General features: G+C 35.6%; 1 protein-coding gene across 35 annotated transcripts in view; it reads left to right on the top strand.

The window, feature by feature from the left end:
* The window catches only part of rims2a (regulating synaptic membrane exocytosis 2a), a 188,248-nt gene that overhangs the window by 107,459 nt on the left and 60,465 nt on the right, over positions 1 to 20,324 (top strand). For 26 of the 35 annotated variants that reach the window (XM_089117958.1, XM_089117956.1, XM_089117944.1 and 23 more), the window contains 6 exons: positions 398 to 466; positions 3,511 to 3,646; positions 7,702 to 7,767; positions 11,464 to 11,655; positions 13,249 to 13,358; positions 15,738 to 15,770. In XM_089117958.1, the coding sequence (XP_088974084.1) occupies positions 398 to 466; positions 3,511 to 3,646; positions 7,702 to 7,767; positions 11,464 to 11,655; positions 13,249 to 13,358; positions 15,738 to 15,770 (606 nt within the window). The remainder of the gene's footprint in view (positions 1 to 397; positions 467 to 3,510; positions 3,647 to 7,701; positions 7,768 to 11,463; positions 11,656 to 13,248; positions 13,359 to 15,737; positions 15,771 to 20,324) is intronic. The other 9 variants (XM_089117970.1, XM_089117953.1, XM_089117949.1 and 6 more) reach the window with 4 other exon arrangements.

The raw sequence follows: 20,324 nt of genomic DNA, 5'->3' as shown, positions 1-20,324 counted from the left end.
GCAGCACAATCGGCAACAGAAATGGAAACATTTAAAGGCGATTTTCTCAATATTTCGATTTTTTTGCACTCTCAGATTCCCGATTTCAAATAGTTGCACCTCGGCCAAAATATTGTCCTGTCCTAACAAACCGTACATCAATGGAAAGCTTATTTATTCAGCTTTCAGGTGAGATTTAAAAATCTCAATTTTTAAAAATGGATACATAAGACTGCTTTTGTGATCCAGGGTCGCATATATGTTTATAGTGGTTTATAGAGCAGAAAACATCCTCACATTACACCTCACTGCCTGCTGTAGAATCCACATTCTCATAGAACAGCTACATCACATGACCCAGGCTCGGTACGGACCGTACTAACACTTGTCTGTCTGTGTCTCTGTCTTTCTCCTGTAGGGTCTCAGAGGATCAGTGACAGTGAGTTCTCAGACTATGACGGTGAAGATGGTGTTGGCGTTGTGTCAGGTAAGATGTTAGCGGAAACAGTGAAATTGACACCATCTAATGGAGGTGAAGAAGACATTTACTGTTAAATTCGTTTAATATGAAGTCACTCTCTGCTCTTGAAAGCACACACTCTCACAGAACCATATTTTTTTCCAAATGATAACTGGATATTACTCGCATGCAGGTTTGAAGAACAATGTAGCATACTGTTTAAAAACGTTGCATAATTAATTCTGTTTTACTTATCACTTACTACTGTGCAGTATACACACCATATACTATTGACATTTTTTTAATAAAAAATAAAAACACACTGCTTGCTCTATAGCATATATAGTATAAACTGTATACTGCATACATACTACTATATATGTAGCATACTACTGTTTGAAATGTTGCATAATGCATACTCCTACGCTTGCTGAATGCCACATATTAGTGTTGTTATTGTAACTAAATTTTTAAATAAAATAAAATAAAATAAAAATGTTAACTTAAAAATATTAGGAAAAATGTAACTTGAAAAACTTGCACTCTAAAAAATAATGGGTTGTTTCAACCCAAATTTGGGTCAAATATGGACAAACCCAAACGTTGGGTTAAAAATGTAATTTCAAATTTTAACCCAACTTCAACTTTCACTTTCTATTGTAATTTTTTTAAATTACATTTTTAACCCAACATTTGAGTTTGCCATATTTGACCCAAATTTGGGTTGAAACAACTCAGCATTTTTTAGAGTGTAGAAATGTTTCCTTGGCACATTGTTGATCAGCGATTGCCATTCAATTATCATCTCGGAAATAAATGTGACTATTTTTCATTTTTAATCCACTTCAAATGTTTGAACTTTTAGCAGTTCAATTCAATAAATCAAGGTGTCTTATATCTTAATTATAGCCACTTTTTAACCTAATACTGGTGCAAAAAAATGTCCATCTCAGACGAGAAAGGAAAATCTAAACAGGCTAGAAACACACACATCCACACACCCTTTTTAAAATTCCACTCGTGCTCTTTGTAAGAGAGGGAAACCCTCTCTCAGTCTCGGTCTCTCTCTCTCTCTCTCTCTCATTGATTTTGGCTCTGTCTCCGGGCCGGTTGTAAAGTGCTGACGCAGTGCTTTCCGCCGGGAGAAGATGATTAACATTCAGAGGAATTATAGATCGCTGCTTTCCCTTCATGCGCTCTGTGCAGCTGTAGTTGTTTTGTGGCCCTTGTGTTTAGCAGCCGTTCATTTATTGCAGCATGATGCACTGGTGCCGATGCAGTCTCTTGCGCTGGAGCACACAGAGGTCACATTCAGAATGAGGTTGTGCATATGTGTGTGTGTGTGTTTCAGAACAGACAGACCAAACTAATGTTGCTTGTACTGTAATAGATACTGTAGCTCTGTAGCTGACAACATTATAGGTGATATTACAGGAGGTAATTAATACCTTTTGATACTTTTAGTTTATATATATTTTTTTTTCAGCAAGGATGCTTCAAAATGACCATAAAAAAATTATAATCTTACAATATATATATATATATATATTATATATATACACAGTATTAGGGCTGTCAAACGATTAATCGCGATTAATCGCATCCAAAATAAAAGTTTGTGTTTATTGTGTTTACATAATAGATGTGGCTGCACTATGTTTAATTATTTTATATATATATAAATACACACACATGCTTGTATACATTTAAGAAATATTTCCATGTATACTGTATATAGATTTATATATAATTTATATTATATATAAATATAAATATTTTATATATAAATAATATTTTGTTCTAAAATATACATGCATGTGTGTGTATTTGTGTATATATATATATATATATATATATATATATATATGTATATATATATATATATATATATGCAAAATAATTATACACAGTGCACCCACATATATTTTGTAAACACAAACTTTTATTTTGGATGCGATTAATTGCGATTAATTGTTTGACAGCCCTAATATTTAGATATATATATATATATATATATATATATATATATATATATATATATATATAAAACTGTTATTTTGAACTACAAAAGTATAAAGCAGCACAACTGTTTTCAACATTGCTAATAATATTAAATGTTTCCTGAGCAGCAAATCAGCATATTAGAATGATTTCTGAAGGATCACGTGACACAAGAATGGAGTAAAAAAATTTTTTTTTTTAATAATTTAATTTAAAAGTTATTTAAAATGTTTTTCAACATATTACTGTATTAGTCTTGAGCACCAGAGGCTACTTTCAAAAATATCATTAAAAATATCTTACTGACCAGCATCGAAAATCTCCTTCGTAGATAAAGCAAGACCAAAATGTTAAATAAAAGCACTTATGTTTATTTATTATAATTTTTAATTACTGATAAAATTGATTTTCCCAATTTTACCCAACTTTTGTGGATGCTACATATTTAGTGGAGAATTACACCATTAGCAACATGAAAACTTCAAACTCTATTAGAATCAGTTGTTACTGTAGTTCCTAGTAAAAAGTAAAATAATAAGTCATCAGAAAGACAAAATATCCCCCCTCAAACTTCTCTTTGATACATTGTTCTACCTTCAGCCTGTTTTAATGTGCGACACAGTCAGTTGAACATCAATCTTTTGTAATCATGCGAGGCACTGACCTTAGCGTGGCCACACTGAATGCTGGGTAATGAAATGCCATCAGGCTGAGTGGGCTGACAGCTCTTGCATGAGGAAAAAGTCATTATTCTGGTTTTGGTTGTGAAAGCCGTTTTCTGATTTAATGGGAGTTAAATTCAATCATGGCTGGCCTGGAACATATTGGATTTAACAGCAATTTAAGAACCGGTTATTACGGAAACACATATAATATATAATCTAAAACAGACAGTGTTAAATACAAAGATCCAAACCGATTAAACAATTTTGCTTGAAGAAATATTCTTATTAAAGCGTATTTAAATTGCTATTATTAATTAAATGGTTTGGCAGTTTTGCAATAAAGCATGTAGTAAAAATCTTTGTTGCCACAGATGATCATTTCTGTAATTCTTTATTTTGTTACAGACTATAGGAACGGCAGGGACCTCCAGAGCTCCACCCTCTCTGTGCCTGACCAGGTCTTATCGTCCAATCATTGCTCTCGGTCAGCCGACATCAACCGGGCGAGGTCACGGTCTCCCAGCATGCCCCCTTCTCAGAGGTAAGACACATCTCTCTGTCTTAACTCTTAATCTCTTCGTAAGCATCTGAACTGTGGTTGAAGGGTTTGAGTGTGTCAGTGTCACCGAATCAACATCAAGGATCGTGCACCTCTCAAACTTATATTTATGTTTAGTAAAAATTTTATTTAGGGTTTTCTAGTAAGCAAGCAAGCATTGTCATCAATTGTTAATATTAATATTCATAATGTTTATGTTTTGTAAAAGGTTAATCAATCTATGGAAGCTTGTTTCCAAGTATTATGTTTAGTAAAAAGTTGTTGAGGGTTTCTGGTGAGCGAGCAAACATTGGCAAATTGGCATAGTAATAGAAATATACACTCACCGGCCGCTTTATTAGGTACACCTGACTAGAACCGGGTTGGACCTTCAGAAATGCCTCAATTCTTCGTGCCATAGATTCAACAAGGTGCTGGAAACATTCCTCAGAGATTCTGGTCCGTGTTGACCTGATAGCATCACACAGTTGCTGCAGATTTGTTGGTGTGAATCTCCAGTTCCACCACATCTCAAAGCTGCTCTATTGGATTGAGATCTGGTGACTGTGGAGGCCATATGAGTTTAGAGAACCCAGTCGTGTTCAAGAAACCAGTTTGAGATGATTTAAAGAGCATATTGCAGGTTAAAAAAAATATCGAAATTTATAGATAACCTTGTATGAAAATACCATATGAAAAGTTAATGCAGGATTTAAAATGTTTTAAAACAACATAAGGGCACTAATTTAGAAGATAAAGTGAGCGTTTCTTGGACTGCTAGTAAAAACCGCTTTTTTTTCAACATCGCGTCATTTGACGTCATATCAGGGAGCCGCAGCCTCGGCTCAGTGCAGAGTAGGCGTTCGTCAGTCAGTGTGCTTTCGTTAGTTTTTGCATTTTAATTTATCATCGTCATGGTAAATTATTGTGTTTGTGGAGATTGCAAAAACTCCAGCCTGTCAGGACTTCAAGATCGAGTCCACAAGTTTCCATTACAATAAAAGTGACGGTGCTATAGCCTATCTTTCGTTCCTGGTGCGGTTTGAGCAGGTGAAGAGACGGGATTTCTCTTCTGCATCGGCTCGGAAAACGCGGTCGTGTGTAGCGTTCACTTCAGATCAAATGATTAGCATCCCGGCGATATGATGGAGTTCAACATGGTATGCCGAAGCAAGAATATTGATCGTCGTATACTACCAATGGCATCAAATAGTGTTATATAGGTAACTTAGTCATGTCATGCCCTAAATAAAACTTGTAATTGAAAAACAAAATTGGTTGTTTAAATACTCAAATCTTTAATGTTCTGTTTATGTTATAACCTAGGTGAAAAATATGTATTAAAAATTTGCCTATGCTTTTAGTATAAAAATATAGGCTACTCAAGTAAAGTTTTTATACATTTAATAGTATATAAATCTACCCTAAACATACTAATGTCTGCTGGCCTGTTATAGGATCATAATAATCTGTACAATATTGTGAGCACAGTGTATATCGTTAGCGAACGTGTATACTATAAGCACGTCTCTCACCTAAAAGGCACCTGTCCTGTTCTCCACTGCTTCTCCTCACACCACAGCTAAATTTTTCTCTGACCATTCTGTCTGACATTATCCTGGCCTGTCCCTGATCTCTTTAGCATAGCAGGCTCATAACTTTATGGCTTGATCCGTCATACGAGTATTTCCTCAGCGTCCGAAATGTCATGCGATCCATTGTTTTCCTGTTGTGTGAATCGACGGCTCTCCCGCTCATTGCGTCACGCCCGCCACGCCCATTTTCAGACGCGGAAGTAAAATTTTCTCACAAAAACGACTGCAGAAGCTTCTATAGCGTGTTTATGCGTATATTTTAAAGAAAATCTAGTTCCTACATTGTTTTTCTATGCATTGACTCGTTGGGTCCTCTAACCTGCAATATGCCCTTTAAGCATTGTTCGTTATCCTGCTTGAAGTAGTCATCAGAAGACGGGTCCACTGTGGTCATAAAGGGATGGACGTGGTCAGCAACAATACTCAGGAAGGCTGTGGCGATGCTCAATTCACCTTTGGCTAAGCCCCGCCCCCCTTAGTTACTGTTGCTACATCCGTCAAACTTCATCTGCGCTCTGCGTGGCTTATGCTGTAACAGCTTCCTGCTGAAATGTTATCAAACTTTTATAAAGCAGCAAATAAAGTGTCCGAAAGAAGTAGGCAAAAGGGGCTGCAATATGCGTTCGAAGGCTATATTCAAGACATACAGGTGAAACGCAAGAAACAATGTTAATCAGAACAGAAATGTGAATTTGCTATCTTTAATAATAACAGAAACAGTTTGACATTAATGGGGGTGTTCAGCTTTAAGAGAATTCTACCAATAATGCATCAGTGTATATGAAGGAAAAAAAAGAAAAAGAGATTGATTTCATGTGCGAGCGCTGTATTTAATGATTCAAGTTCAGAAACTTCAGTAAACAGTTCAGTTTATTCAATTCAAGTCGTCAGTGGTCATTATTGCTGGTCAAGGAAGAAAATACACGAAAAACAACAAGCCATCCAAAATAGAGGCAAAAGCATAACGCTACTGGTCACAGTCAAAAAAATGAACAACCGCATTTCCTACTAATCGAGACTGAGGCTGGGACTAACAATATCAGGGAGCAACACTGTTCATGCAAGCTGGGTAGGTCTCTATTCACTTCTATAATCATTATTACAAAGTAAACGACAGACTACACGTTGTATTTATTAGCAGCGTGTGCTAGTGTATCAACAACCGGTATGAGAACCGAAATCATAACCTAAAACATTATAAAATGGTCTAACTAATATAACTTCACACTCACAGTAAGGTTAGAAGTAAAAAAAAAAGATGTGCTTGTTGATCTTTGAGGGGTTTAGCTGACTGAGGACGTCCATACAGTTTAATCCAAACACGACACTTGTCAGGATTTTACTTCGGTTTTGGGAAGGGAAAAAACGGACACCCCCCTCCAACATCTCTGGGAAACGCGTATCTGTGTTACAAATGTCCGAGGCACAACGTTTAACCATATTTTTGATCAAATTATGACGGTAATAGCCTGCCGAGACCAAAAATATGAGACACCTGTGTTGAAAGTCAATGGAGCGCAGTCAAAAAGTGTCCGACCTCTGTGGGAGCTTGTTCTTGGCTGTGCTGTGATTGGTCAATCTACATTCTAGGGCGTGGCTTAGCCAAAGGTGAATTGGTACCAAGAGGCCCAAAGTGTGGCGAAAAAATATCCCAGACACCATTACACCAGCAGCCGCTTAAACTGTTGATGCAAGTCAGGATATATCCATGCGTTACGTTGTTTATCACTAATTCCGACCCCACAATATGCAGAAATCGAGACTCATCAGACCAGACAACGTTTTTCCAATCTTCTATTGTCTGATTTTGGTGAGCCTGTGCGAACTGCTTCAGTTTCCTATTCTTAGCCGTGTGTGTGTGTTCAGAGATGCTCTTCTGCTTCACTTGTTGCGTTCTCTGTAAACCCTAGAGATGGTTGTGCATGAAAATCCCAGTAGATCAGCAGATTCTCTGAAATACTCAAACCAGCCCGTCTGGCACCAACAACCATGCCACGTTTAAAGTCACTTACTGTAAATCACCTTTCTTCCCCATTACATGCTCAGATGAAGATCGTCTTGATCATGTCTACGTGCCTAAAGTGATTGGGTGATTAAAGAACAGGTGTATCTAATAAAGTGGACGTTGAGTGTATATTTGTGTAGCAGGTGTTTTTCCATGAAGTGCACTTATACTGTCACTTTATTAAAAATAATATCAGATTATTCATAGTAATAGTCAATTTTTTAAATACAGATTATAGTGCAAGACAATCCTTTTGGCCTCTTTAATTATACTGTTTTATAATGACGTGATGCAGTTGGGTGTGTGAGTGTTGGTGTCATTGAACAGTAACCACATTTCTTCCACATGACGAGTTTGGGTTCATCCCACCATCATCAGCTCCAAAATAAACATTCTTCCCTCAAATCTTCCCATCTCTCTTCTGAAACTCCATCTATATTCTCTCCATCTGCCTGCAGTCATTTTCTCACCTTACCTCGAACCCGACACAGTCAGCCTCATGACAGTCAGCTGAAGGAACTCAGGTAGAGCGACATCCGTCCTCATTACCCAGCCCTCACTAACACATCAGGGTTTCTCAAACTCTCAACTTTAACACATCCAGGTTTTCACTACAGCACTTTCATAATCATGACATGATAAGATGCCACCAGTTTCATACTGATTTGTTGTTTAGTTGAAAACCTGCATTCTTGAGGGTCTCTGACATTGAGAAACCTTAAACCTAACAACCTCATGTTGACATTTTGACACTGATTGCATATGTCCTGGTATTAAAACAAATACAAGGTATTTACTACGTTCTTTCATGGAATCTACCCGAATTAATCATTTAAAATCCCCTTAATTATTTAGTCTATGATGCACAAATGTAATATTTTTAGTGAAATATGCTTTTTTATTTTAAGTTGACGCACAAAAGTATCTGAATCAGAGTGAATGCAAACAAAACTGAAAATTAAACATTGACCGATGTTTCCCTTTACTCAAAAACACATAAAAGAACACTTAATTTCAATATTTCCTCTCCATTACCAGCCATGTGCAAAGCATGCTGGGAACTTACAATGGTGGCTCTAAATAAAACCGCATAATTGAGCTAATTCTCTTTAAATAATTTAATAATTAATTAATAATTAATTAAATTAATAAATAATTAAATAATTCCATCAGCTTAATTGGGTTCTCAGTTAAAGCCTCAAAATTGTGGATGTTTCCTTAAAAAAAAATAGGAAAATGTATCTCTAGTGAAATATTTCAATATTTTCTATACAACACTGAACCACAATTTTCTTAATAAAATATACACAATATTTTTAATTTTCACCTTCATATTTTTAATGAAAATTAAAAGACCCATGATTCATTTTTTTTACAGTGTAAAGGTGCACTAAATATATATATATATATATATATATATATATATATATATATATATATATATATATATTTGCAGTTTGTTTCTGTTGTGGATGCAGCATCCACCCATAATGTTTTAGTTATATGAATTAGTTTCATATTTATTATTATTTATTCATATTAATTATATTTAAAAAAAAAAGTATTAGTTTTGCTATTGTAGATTACTCAGCCAATGCTGTGATGCTCTAATAATCATGAACTTACAAATATTAATCAGCAAAATGATTTTTTTTCATGAATTGTTAGTGCTTTGTGTTCAATCAATACTTTTGAGCGTTGAATGAATTATATTTGTAATTGAATATAAATGACTGTAGCTTAAAGAACAAAAATAAACAAAGTGTTTATTTCAGAAAGCTACACAAATAATTAAAACATTTAAAAAACAACTTAAATTCTATTATTATTATTATTTTAATTATAGAATATTATAATTAAATATAAATTTAATCAATTTAAAAATAAAAAATAAAATAATTTTAAAAAAATGATAATAATTTAAAAGCAGTTCTTATAATGCATTGTAATAATTTTAGGTTTAATTTTGTATATATTTGAACAGTTCACTGGTGATTTATGAATGTCAACCTGAGGTTTAATGTCTAAAAAACTAGGAAACACTCTGAAAAACGTCCTTGTTGCGAATGCAAACCACCGTTCCCTCTCAGTCGTGAATGTCAGACGTAGTTGGCGTCAACTGAATGGGAACATGCTGAAGGAAGAGCACATGTATTTCCTCATCCCTCTGTCCTAATGTACAGTACACCGTCCCTCCAAATGTATATATTTCCCAAGAAAGCTTGGACAATATATACACCATTATACCCAACAAGCTTCTCTTTGTAAGAATGGTGAGCTACTGTATGCCTTTGAATCATTCCCAAAGCATCGTCATCATTTTCTCATAAGGTCATCATAAAGAATCTGAGCGCTTATTTTTGCTGCTATCTCCGGTTTTGTTTGAATAATCAGTGACGAATGAGGTAAAACGGACATAAATACAGTACTTCACTGCTTTGAGTGCTACACATCCATGTGTGTTTGTCTATAATCTCTAACTTGGTGTTTTGTGTAAAAAGTTGTCTAGCAGATGTTAATCTCTAATCTTTAATTTGTTATTTACTTTTTATCACTTTAAAAAAAGATTTTATTAAAGATTAAGATTATATTTTATTAAGATTTTATTATTTAGTAGCGATGTCAGGGCAAGTGTGTTTAAAGCACAGTCTGTGAGGGTTTATGTGAGCCAGTTCCAAATATCTGTGTCTTTTTGGCAATAGTGTGTCTCCCATCAGTCGGCGGACAGTGGTCAGGTTACCTTGTCCTGCTGGGACGACCCGTCATAGAGGCGTACGGTGACATGGAGGGGTACCGGTGCTGCAGTTTTTTGGGTCAGGCATTTATGGCCTGTCTAAAATGTCGACAGCCTTTTTGTTTCAAGTTGAAGACATTATATGGGATGATATCCAGCACCGAGAGCAACCCTGCTGCCCTGTCATGAGCCGGGCCCGTTTCACTACCGAATAACCCCACGTCTAGTGCCAAGTCTTTATATTGGCTCCCGGTTTTACCATACTTTTTTAAAATGATGTTTATTTTCATAACCCATTTGCAAATAACATTTTCTCATTCAAAGCATAAGTCTCACTAAATTTAGGGACGTTTATGTCTAAACTAGTGCTGTCAAATCGATTAATCATTACATAAAAGTCTATATAGACACGCTCACACATATTATACATGTTCAAACTTTTATGTTAGATGTGATTAATTGCGATTAATCGATTTGACAGCACTAGTCTAAACCAAGAAATAGAGAACAGTGAAGACGTCGCATTGTTGTTGCATACAGTAGTAATTGGCTAACACAAAGTGATGTTAAAAAATGTTGTGACCATTTTTATGTTTTGTAGTTCTTTGCTTTGACGTTTCAATATATTAGAATAATGATATCCAAATAACATATTTCTTCACCTTAAAAAAATCCATTCTTTCATTTAGAGATAGAAATCATATGGAATTGAAAGATTTCACAAGTTAATTAGTCTTAAAATAGCCATCAATTTAAAAAAAAAAGAATTTGCTTAGAAATAAAACACTTTTTTTTTTTTTACTAATTTCAAGCAGACACTTTAAAATGTTTAATTTGAGTACTTTTAAAAATAAAATCTCTTTTATTAATATTATTTGTACGTTAACATTTCTTATTAAACGGCCAGTGTAGTCACTGCATTTATTTCAGTAATTATTTATTAACATATTAATCTGTGATCTGACGCTGGGCAACTTTTCATGCACTACACGTGTCTCTGTGTCGTCTTGTGCATTATTGTATATTATACAGTGTTAAAAGTGTTTGTTTTTTAAACCAGTGTTGGTTCCAGAAATATTTTTCCCATTCATTTGGGAAATCTCCATAGGGATTTAAGGATCTGTCCTGAAATTATTTTCAACTTATCTCTAAAAAAAAAAAAAAATCTCTCTGGATAAAATGGATGGGATTTTTTTTTTCTTTTTTCACTAAAAATTTGGGAATAATCCGAGAACACTCTTTCCTTCCACAGTTTTAATTTGTAATAGTTCATGTATCTTATAAACTCTGCATCAAAACCAAATGAAAAGTTTATTACATCCAGAATAGAACTGTTGAACTAGACTCATACATTTGTTGCTTCCAAAGTGCCAAAGATCGACACAGCTTAACCATGGATCTGTAAGAGTCTCCATCAGCCTGACACAACCGACCTGTCCCACACTAAACACGACCTGTTTCCCCCCCCCCAATCACGTTTCTCCAGGAAATACGGAGCGCCAGACAGGCACGAGTATCACCACAGGTCCCGTTCTGCAGACCAGCGGTCCGCAATGGAGCGTCCCATGTACAGTCGCTCTCGCTCCACAGAGCGGCCGCCTGACGGGCCCCACATGAGATCCTCGATGCCCTCGCTGCCGTCAGGACACTCCGCTCCATCCTCCCCTGCCTTATCGAGGTGACCCAGATCAAAGCAGGCCTGACTAATCCAACAAAACACCTTTCATGTGTTAACAAAGATCCCCAACCAACCCCTTTGATTTATTTTATGCCCCCTCTGCGGCATCATCCGCTCCATCTCATGATCCCTGTAGATACTGCACCAGATACGGCTCCTTTCTTTTTAATGATTTGGTTTATATCAAAACACACCAGTTATACTTTCAGTGAGTGATGTGGAATCTCCATTGGTTGTTGTTATCCCTGTATTGTGATGTCCCCCCCCCCCCCCCTTTGGTTCTAATATGTTTTGTTTGTTTTGGGTGATGGCGGAGAAAAGTGCACACTTCTCTTGCAGCATCACTGTGGAAGACTCACCTTCATGTGCCAAAGCATCAAGCATTTTGTCTAATGGACCATTAAAATCTGTGTAAAGTACATATTTACTGAAGACTCCTACCGGGAGTAATGCATAGGATAGAATGGCAGAACAACTGAATTTACATCAGTGAGCTGTTGGGTTGATGCAAGATTTATTTATTTTTTTTCTTTGTGAAAAATACATATTTTTGTTAAGCAAGGGTGTATTAAATTAAATAAAAGTAACAATCAAGACATTTATTACTTTACAATTTTTTAAATATAAATTATATTATTTTATTTTTAATTATATTATATATTTTAATTAATTATATTTATATTATATAATTATTTTTAATTAATTATTATATTTTAAAATAATTTTTAGATTTTTTAATTCAAGTAAATGCTGTTCTTTCTGAACATTCTACTCATCAAAGAATCCTGATTTTTATTTATTTATTTATTTTATCATGGTTTCCACAAAAACAAATGAGCAGCACTGTTTTCAACATTGATGATAATAAGAAATGTTTCTTGAGCAGCAAATCAGCATATTAAAATAATTTCTAAAGAAACATGTGACTAATGTTGCTGAAGTGAAAATGCAGCTTTGCATCACAAGAATACATTATTTTATACATTGTTTTCTAATAATATTTCACAATATTTCTGTTTTAACTGTATTTTGGATCAAATAAATGTAACCTTACTGGTTACAAAATCTTACTGACCACAAACTTTTGAATCGTAGTGTATATCTGATACTTTAAGCTGGATTTCACCATGAAAATAGCTAAAACATTAAAAACAGACAAACTTAGTACGTACCATATATTTACCTTATATATTAACACCCCCTTTGATATTATGCTAATACAAAATGCTGATGGACAGCCATGTTTATTTTATTGTTATTTTAATCCTCAGCATCATTCAGATGGATCTGCATGATTTTACAGCACATGTATATGTGAAATATCATATATATGACTGACTGATCCACATGCTTTTTAACCCTTCATTTCTTTATTTTTTATAATGTATCATTTTCAACTGGATTTTCATTTGCTGGTGCTTCATAGAGCAACCGTGGGATCTCGTTTTGCATTTTTGTTTAATGTCCTATTGTGATACCTTGTTTTGATTTCCTCGCAAGCGCTGTCAGTGTTCAGGGTAATGCCTTGCATCATGGAAATAAGGTGCTTGCTCAAAACAGCAATAATAATGGTGATTGTGTTTTGTGTACTAGGGCGAATCCTCGTGGTGGATCGGTTCAGACCAGCCCCACCGGGACCCCCGTGAACAGCAGGAGAGGACGACAGCTACCACAGCTGCCTCCGAAAGGGACGCTGGAAAGAAGTATGTTTGTTTTTCTGTGTAGTTCCTTTTTTCTCTCCATGTTGGCTCTTGCTCATACTGAGATGGGTTTATTTGAGAGGTGGGATTGGAAAATGACTGACTGACTGCAGAAACCTATAGATACATTCAGTGATGCATCAAGCCCCAGTTACAGACAGTTAACACATCAACTAACGTGGGACCGTATTGTAAAGTGTTACCTATAAAATTATGCTAAAATATACTTTTTGTCCATTCCAGTTCAATAGCATACAGATACCCTAAAATCTAACAGACATGTGTCGACCAAAGCGTTTTTTTTTTCCTCTAAGGCCGGTGTTTAAAAATCAAGAGTTGAAAACTGTTCAACTTTGCGTAAAGCCCAGAACTCATCACTACCACCTTTTACCCAGTCGTTCAATCACAGTGGAGATGGCGTGGGACAAATACAACACCGACCATCCTGGTTGCAACAGACGACAACAACAACAAGCACAACAATAGAACAAAATCATTTCAAACAAGAGCCAGAGCAAATTCCTTACATTTTTATCTATATTTTAATATTGAGTAAAAGTACAGGTACCCCTTGCTAAATTTTACTCAAGCACAAGTAAAAGTACTGAAGTACTTGGTTTTAAAAGTTCTTGAGTATCAAGAGTACATTTTCTAAATATTGCATTACTACTGCCACAGTGCTTACATTTATGTATAGAAATGTCCTATATGGAGTTATGAAAAATGTTAATGTTAAATTGAAAGTAAAATGAAGTAATTTTCATCTTTTTACCATGTTGCTTTATTTAACATTTAAGAAAATTTCAGAATATTCAGAAAATTGAAATAGTCTGGCGAGGTGGGGATCATGCTATGGATCATGCTTCACCCATTGTTTCGTCCATGGTTTCGTCTCTTATCTAAATCTGACCATGGAGTTGACTTTGGTGGAAAAATTGAGGGTTTCTGAGGGTTTCTCTTTATTTTTATTTTATTTTTTAGAAGTAGTAACAGGTACTCACGGTTATGGATAGAAATGTAGTGGAATAAAGAGTACAATATTTCCCTCTCAAATGTACTTGAGTAAAATCATGAGTACTCCCCAAAAATGATACTTGTAAAGTACAGATAAAAAAATATATGTGCTCATTAATGTATATTTACTTCATTCAAGTAATAAAGTATTCTCGTGAGTGTATAATATGCCATTGAAAATACATACGGGTAAGGGGTTTTAATGTCGGCCATGTTGTCCCTCCATCTTGAAAGTACATTAGCCAAAGAGGGACACACCCGTTAATTCAAGCTTCGCCTTTCGCGTTTACGTTTGAGTTAACACTCATGGACGAGGTCGAACTGGAAGCCATGTTAATCTTGGACTACATTGGCCACCGTAAGAGTTAAAACGAAATCGGAATTGAGAGGAACAGAAACTAATATTCCCTGGATATACCTTTTCACCACTAGATGGGGGTAAAAATCACACAGTGTAGCTTTAAGTACTGTACTCAAGTAAATGTACTCCGTTACTGTCCGGCTCTGGATACTAGTAACACTCATGCGGATATTCCATATCGTAACACTTTGGTGGACACACAAAATCACATTTAGTGTCAAACAGGGCGTGACATTCACGTTTTTGCTCACCAGCCACTGTGACTAATGGTTTTCCAAAGTTACAAGCCACTCAGTATTTTCACCGGCAACAATTTTGACATCAATACCATGGAGAAAAACTGACATATAGATATTTTTAATACTATCTCATAATTTGGCAGCAGGTATATTAGGCTGCTGTCACTTTAAGACCGAACGCACGGATCCAGCTGGTATTGTGTATTCTGCGTAAAATTCAGATATTTCAGTATCGATATGTATCAGAAAATCTATATTTTTGACAAAACTAGTTTGTTGCACTTAGTTTATTATTTCAGATGCCTTTTAAAAAGACTAAAATCTAACCTATATATAAAATTGGCTTGTAGACTGCGTTACACGACAGGCGGTTGGCGGATGTTAAATGCCAAGCCCAGGTTACTGTTGTCCACTTAAGTTAATTGGGTAACAGTTTATTTTGTACTTCTTGCTTATTGACTCTATTGAACTGATGTGACAACAAAGCTTGTCATTTCAGTAAATAATACCCCAAATCCACTGCATTAAGTTCGATAAGAAAGGTTTTTTTTCCGTGTGAATTGGTGTCGTTTTTCAGGGATTGTTACACATTATCACAACATTGCACTTATCCATTACCCTCATTGGCTGAATATGCCATATTTTGTGTGCCAGTCACTTCCTGTGGTTATATTTGAGTGCGTGCCACACACATGGTCATGTAAATGACATGCGTGGTTTAGTTGTGCATGTGCGCTCTGATGTTTCCCTCTCTCATTCCTCTCTCAGAAGATGGAGATGAAGAACTTGAGCCTTGTCCAGGTGTGTAACACCGTCTGTGAAGGTTTAATGTATCTCCCGATTGAATTAAACCTTTCTGCAATGGTCTTGAGCTGACGTTTCCTCTACAGACAGTTCTAGCTTTTTAGAAGTTTATTTCACATTCATAATCATCAAATGCTCCATCAGAGCTTTCAAAAGAGGTTATGAAGCCAGGTCCATTGCAAACTCTTGGTGTTTATGTGATAAACAATGGTAGTTTTTCGTCTTTCCCTTTGTCTTACTGTAACAGTGATCGCGTAATGTGGTGAGAAAGGATTTTCCAAATGTGTTTTTGTTTTCCCAGTGACTTTTTGTTTAATTATGAAAGCAATCACAGTATTTTTGTCTTGTCCAAATCACTGGTTGAATGTGGAGTTGTCATTTTAATATCCATTTTGTCTCAGAATATTTAGAAATAACACAAATAGACGGGCAGTCTTGGAGATACAGTAATAGTATCGAGCTATGAATGTGAATACTTCAGACAGTTTGACACATGTAATCTCTTTCAAAACTCTAGAGGAGACACATGTGAGATTACAGGGTTTTTTTTTTCTCAGGAAATAAACAGAATCTTCATTCGGTTACTGAATTATGTAATAATAATAATATTTAGTGACTTACAGTAACTGTTAAATGGTCAAACTTTTAGTAGGAAGGTAATTTAGACAGAAGATAGATAGATAGATAGATAGATAGATAGATAGATAGATAGATAGATAGATAGATAGATAGATAGATAGATAGATAGATAGATAGATAGATAGATAGATAGAGAGAGAGATAGAGAGATAGATAGATAGATAGATAGATAGATAGATAGATAGATAGATAGATAGATAGATAGATAGATAGACAGACAGAAAAAAAGATTATAACATAACTTCATGTTTGTGTCAGGTTAAGGTTTGTAAATGAAAAATTGGTTGCACACACACACAAACACAACCAGAGTTGAGTTTCCAAATGATCGCACTTCCTTCTCTCCCATCTGCCACATCCGTTGTATTTGTCACAAGATCTGATCTGTTGGGAGCGTGTGTGTGTCTGCCACCTTCCCAGCATCCATCTCTTTCTGTCCATCTGATATATACTCTACATCAGCTGTTTGAAATGCTCTCTCATTATTTTTTTTCACATGGCACTCAAAATGAGTATACAGGAGGTTTTATTAGAAGTTTGACTTATATTTTGTGCAAATTATTCTTTTTGGTGGGGGGATTTTTGCACTGTTTTTACTCCATTGCTCCTGTTGTTGTTTTAAAGTGTGTGAGATGAGGCCTAATGGTCCAGCCGTAAACGGGAGGAAAGGCAAGTCTCTCCAGGCGTGTGTTTGCAGTGTAGCTTTGCCATATTTTATTTTATACTTTCCTCTTTCTTTTCTTTTCTGAGGGGACATTTCAGGGGTTGAGGGGCTGGGCAATATATCAAATAATCATAATATATAGGATTTTGATTTTAAAGTCACTGTGATATCTAAATCTTTCTTAAAATGCCATCCTGGTTTTACTCCGTTTGTAACTGTTTATAGTTAAATTGACCAAGTTTGATTAATTTCTGTTGTTCAGTGTTGAGGCATTTTTATTTTATGTTTTATTAATAATATAATATGTCAATGTATATATGATTGAAAAATATTATTATTTTCGAAATATAATTTTTTTTACACACTTCTATTGCACTTATATATTTATCTATATCGCCCAGTCCTTTAAAATCTCTTTTCTTTTCTTTTCTTTTCTTTTCTTAAAACTACTGTCATTGAAGGATTAATGCGTCCCGGATCTTGCATGAGTTCTTCATGGACGAGTCGTTTTCTCTCTCTGTCTGTTTTTAGGTCAATCTCTCGCTCTTCACATCTCTCGTATATCTCTCTTGAGTGGGTTGTCAGTATTTTAATGCGTTTTGCTGTGAATAATGAGGGACATCTAGAGATGTCTTAAATTAAATTCGAATTGTGTTGCATTAAAATCGAATGCTGTCCGGATAAATGTTTTGCACCGAGCCGTATTCAGCCGGTCTTTTCTGTTTAACTAAAAGTCACTTTTAGTTCAAAACACATGGTTTTGTTCTATACTCTTTCTTCAGAGTGGATTTATTGAGATGTTCTATATTTATATATATAAGTGTAAATCAATCAGTTCCACAGAATTGTATAGTAGGGTGCAGTTCCAGAGTCTGACCAGCAGATGGCGCACAATCATGTGTAGAAAGGAGCTGTTCACTCCTTTCAGTGCTGAAGTGTCTTAGAATTACTCCCAGAATTGTTCCGTCTACATCCGACTATTGTTTTAAGCCACGTTTTTGCAAACATAAAATAAAGACGCATGCAGACTGTATTTTTTCGGAACAATCACTAATGTGTGAAGTATATAGTGGCCTCAAAAAGGATTTGAAAATCTAATCTAGTCTGAAGGTATTGTATTAGACACAAAATATCAAACCAAGTGGCATTCATTTAAAATAAAGAAATGGCACGAGCACACTTTCCAAGTGAAGTTTGATATAACAAAATGTATTAGCCCCCAATTAATATCGTCTTAATGTCACATTCAGATTTTTTTTAAGCATGACTTAAGTTTTCAAATAGGTTTTGAGGCCACTGTAGAAAGAAATCCCTTACTTTTTCTACACGTCTTCTCGAGCCGAATGTTAACGCTGCCTATGTCTCTGTGTCAATGACCTGCATGATAAGAGGTGACATGGGAGGACCAGCAGGGCTCAGTGGTCAGTGCTGGTCACTCATCTAACGGCCATCAGGAGGAGACACACATCGCTGCTCAGACAGGTTTGACCTCTGACCTCTCTGATCTTGACCCTGTGTGCCCTTTCCTCTCAATGATTCTGAGCTCTACGTCTCTGTGCTGAATACAGTCAGGTGGAGCAAACCTGGAAGTCAATCGGCCAGTCAATAAACTCAATGTTCACAGTCCGTTCACTAACCGTTTAATGCTTATTGCACACAAAACTCGTTTCAATCTGATTTGCTGGCTTTATGACCTACAGTACACACATTTTCTGCACATAGACTGACACTTCTGTATCAATAATGGTACATGTAAACAAGAAAACAAACTGTTATGTCAGTCAGATGATCATCTAAAACCCATTTAGATATAAAACAACCTAAAATTGTAGATATATAAATAGTAACGGTTTTTTTCTTAAAAAGTTATCTTTATCAGTCATCTGCTTATGACTTTTTGAGTTGCTCGAATAAAACTATTTCTATCTATCGATTGTCTTTCAAGAGGCGATTTATTGATTCGTTATTTTTACTAAAAGAATACAACACACACAATACTTTTCAATTGTTTGAGATCGGTTTTGAAAGTGTTTGAAGACTGTATTTAAAGGTGCAGTAAGCAATTTCTGAGAAACACCCCCTACCAATCAGCAGTAGGGGGTTGTGAGAGGTGACTACTTTAACCGGATATAATGGGTGGTGCATCAAAAAAGACAAAAACAAAAAAACAGCTAAAAGTATTCCTTAAGCCCCGTTCACACCGCCAGCGACAAAGCGACGTGATCCCATTCATTTCAATGGAGCGCTGGCGACTTCCGGCGACACGAGCGGCAGTGACCGTTGGCGACAGAATGTGGGCGTGTCAAGCAACAAGAAACAAGCAACAAAAGTTGAGAAATTTCAACTTTATGCAAATGAGAAGTGATTTTCGCGAGCGACAACCAATAGGAAGGAAGACTTTCAGTGGAGCTCACGCGTCACTGTCTCGAGTGCAGGCAAAACAGAAAAGTTCGAGGACGATTTCACTGTTTTTATATGATTTGACTCTAACCACAAACATGGATAATAAAATGTTGCGTGGAAAGTTTAATTGAGTGAGTTTAATTCATACATTTAACTTTATAATAGTTTGAGTATTGTAATTTTATGATGCACGTTTAGCACTGCTGCAATTACATTGACTATTAGGGACAAGAAAATTGATTATTTTGGCAAATTTGAATGACGTTTTTGTAATTTATGATAGTATGAGTGAGTTTAATTTGTTAATGGATGATCGATCGTTAATCTAGTTAATGATTTAATCCACTGAACACTGCTGTGTTAATATAAAAACACTCTCCCAACAGCATATGCTTTAAAAGTCATTTATTTCAAGTCAAATTAAAATGATATAGTTTTAGATATCACTTGTTGATGGTATTTTGTATAGATATGGCCAGACGTGCAGTCTACCAATAAGAGCCCAGCGACATACAGCGGCAAAGTCGCTGGTGGTGTGAACGGGGATTTATATGTTGTTCTTAGGGAAAGCTGTCCGCGAATCGCTCAATCGCGAAGCAGAAAAATGTGCTGTTGCCGCCAGATTTCGATCAACAAAAACCACATTGTATTTGATACAAAACTAAATGGACTAAATCAAATTGAAAAAAAAGTCATTCATACTATTTCATTTTCTCCATAGGGAAATATATTTTGTACAAAAAAACGAATAAACTGTAAGAGACAGACCTACTGTAACCATCCGAGGCTGTTAATCCATTGTCTTAAAGGGTTAGTTCACCCCAAAATGAAAATTCTGTCAGTAT

The sequence above is a fragment of the Pimephales promelas genome, chromosome 12, assembly GCF_988280905.1.
Source record: "Pimephales promelas chromosome 12, fPimPro1.hap1.1, whole genome shotgun sequence".
NCBI lineage: Eukaryota > Metazoa > Chordata > Actinopteri > Cypriniformes > Leuciscidae > Pimephales > Pimephales promelas.
The sequence above is the reverse complement of the archived record's forward strand: the minus strand, read 5'-3'. Positions and strand labels throughout refer to the sequence as shown.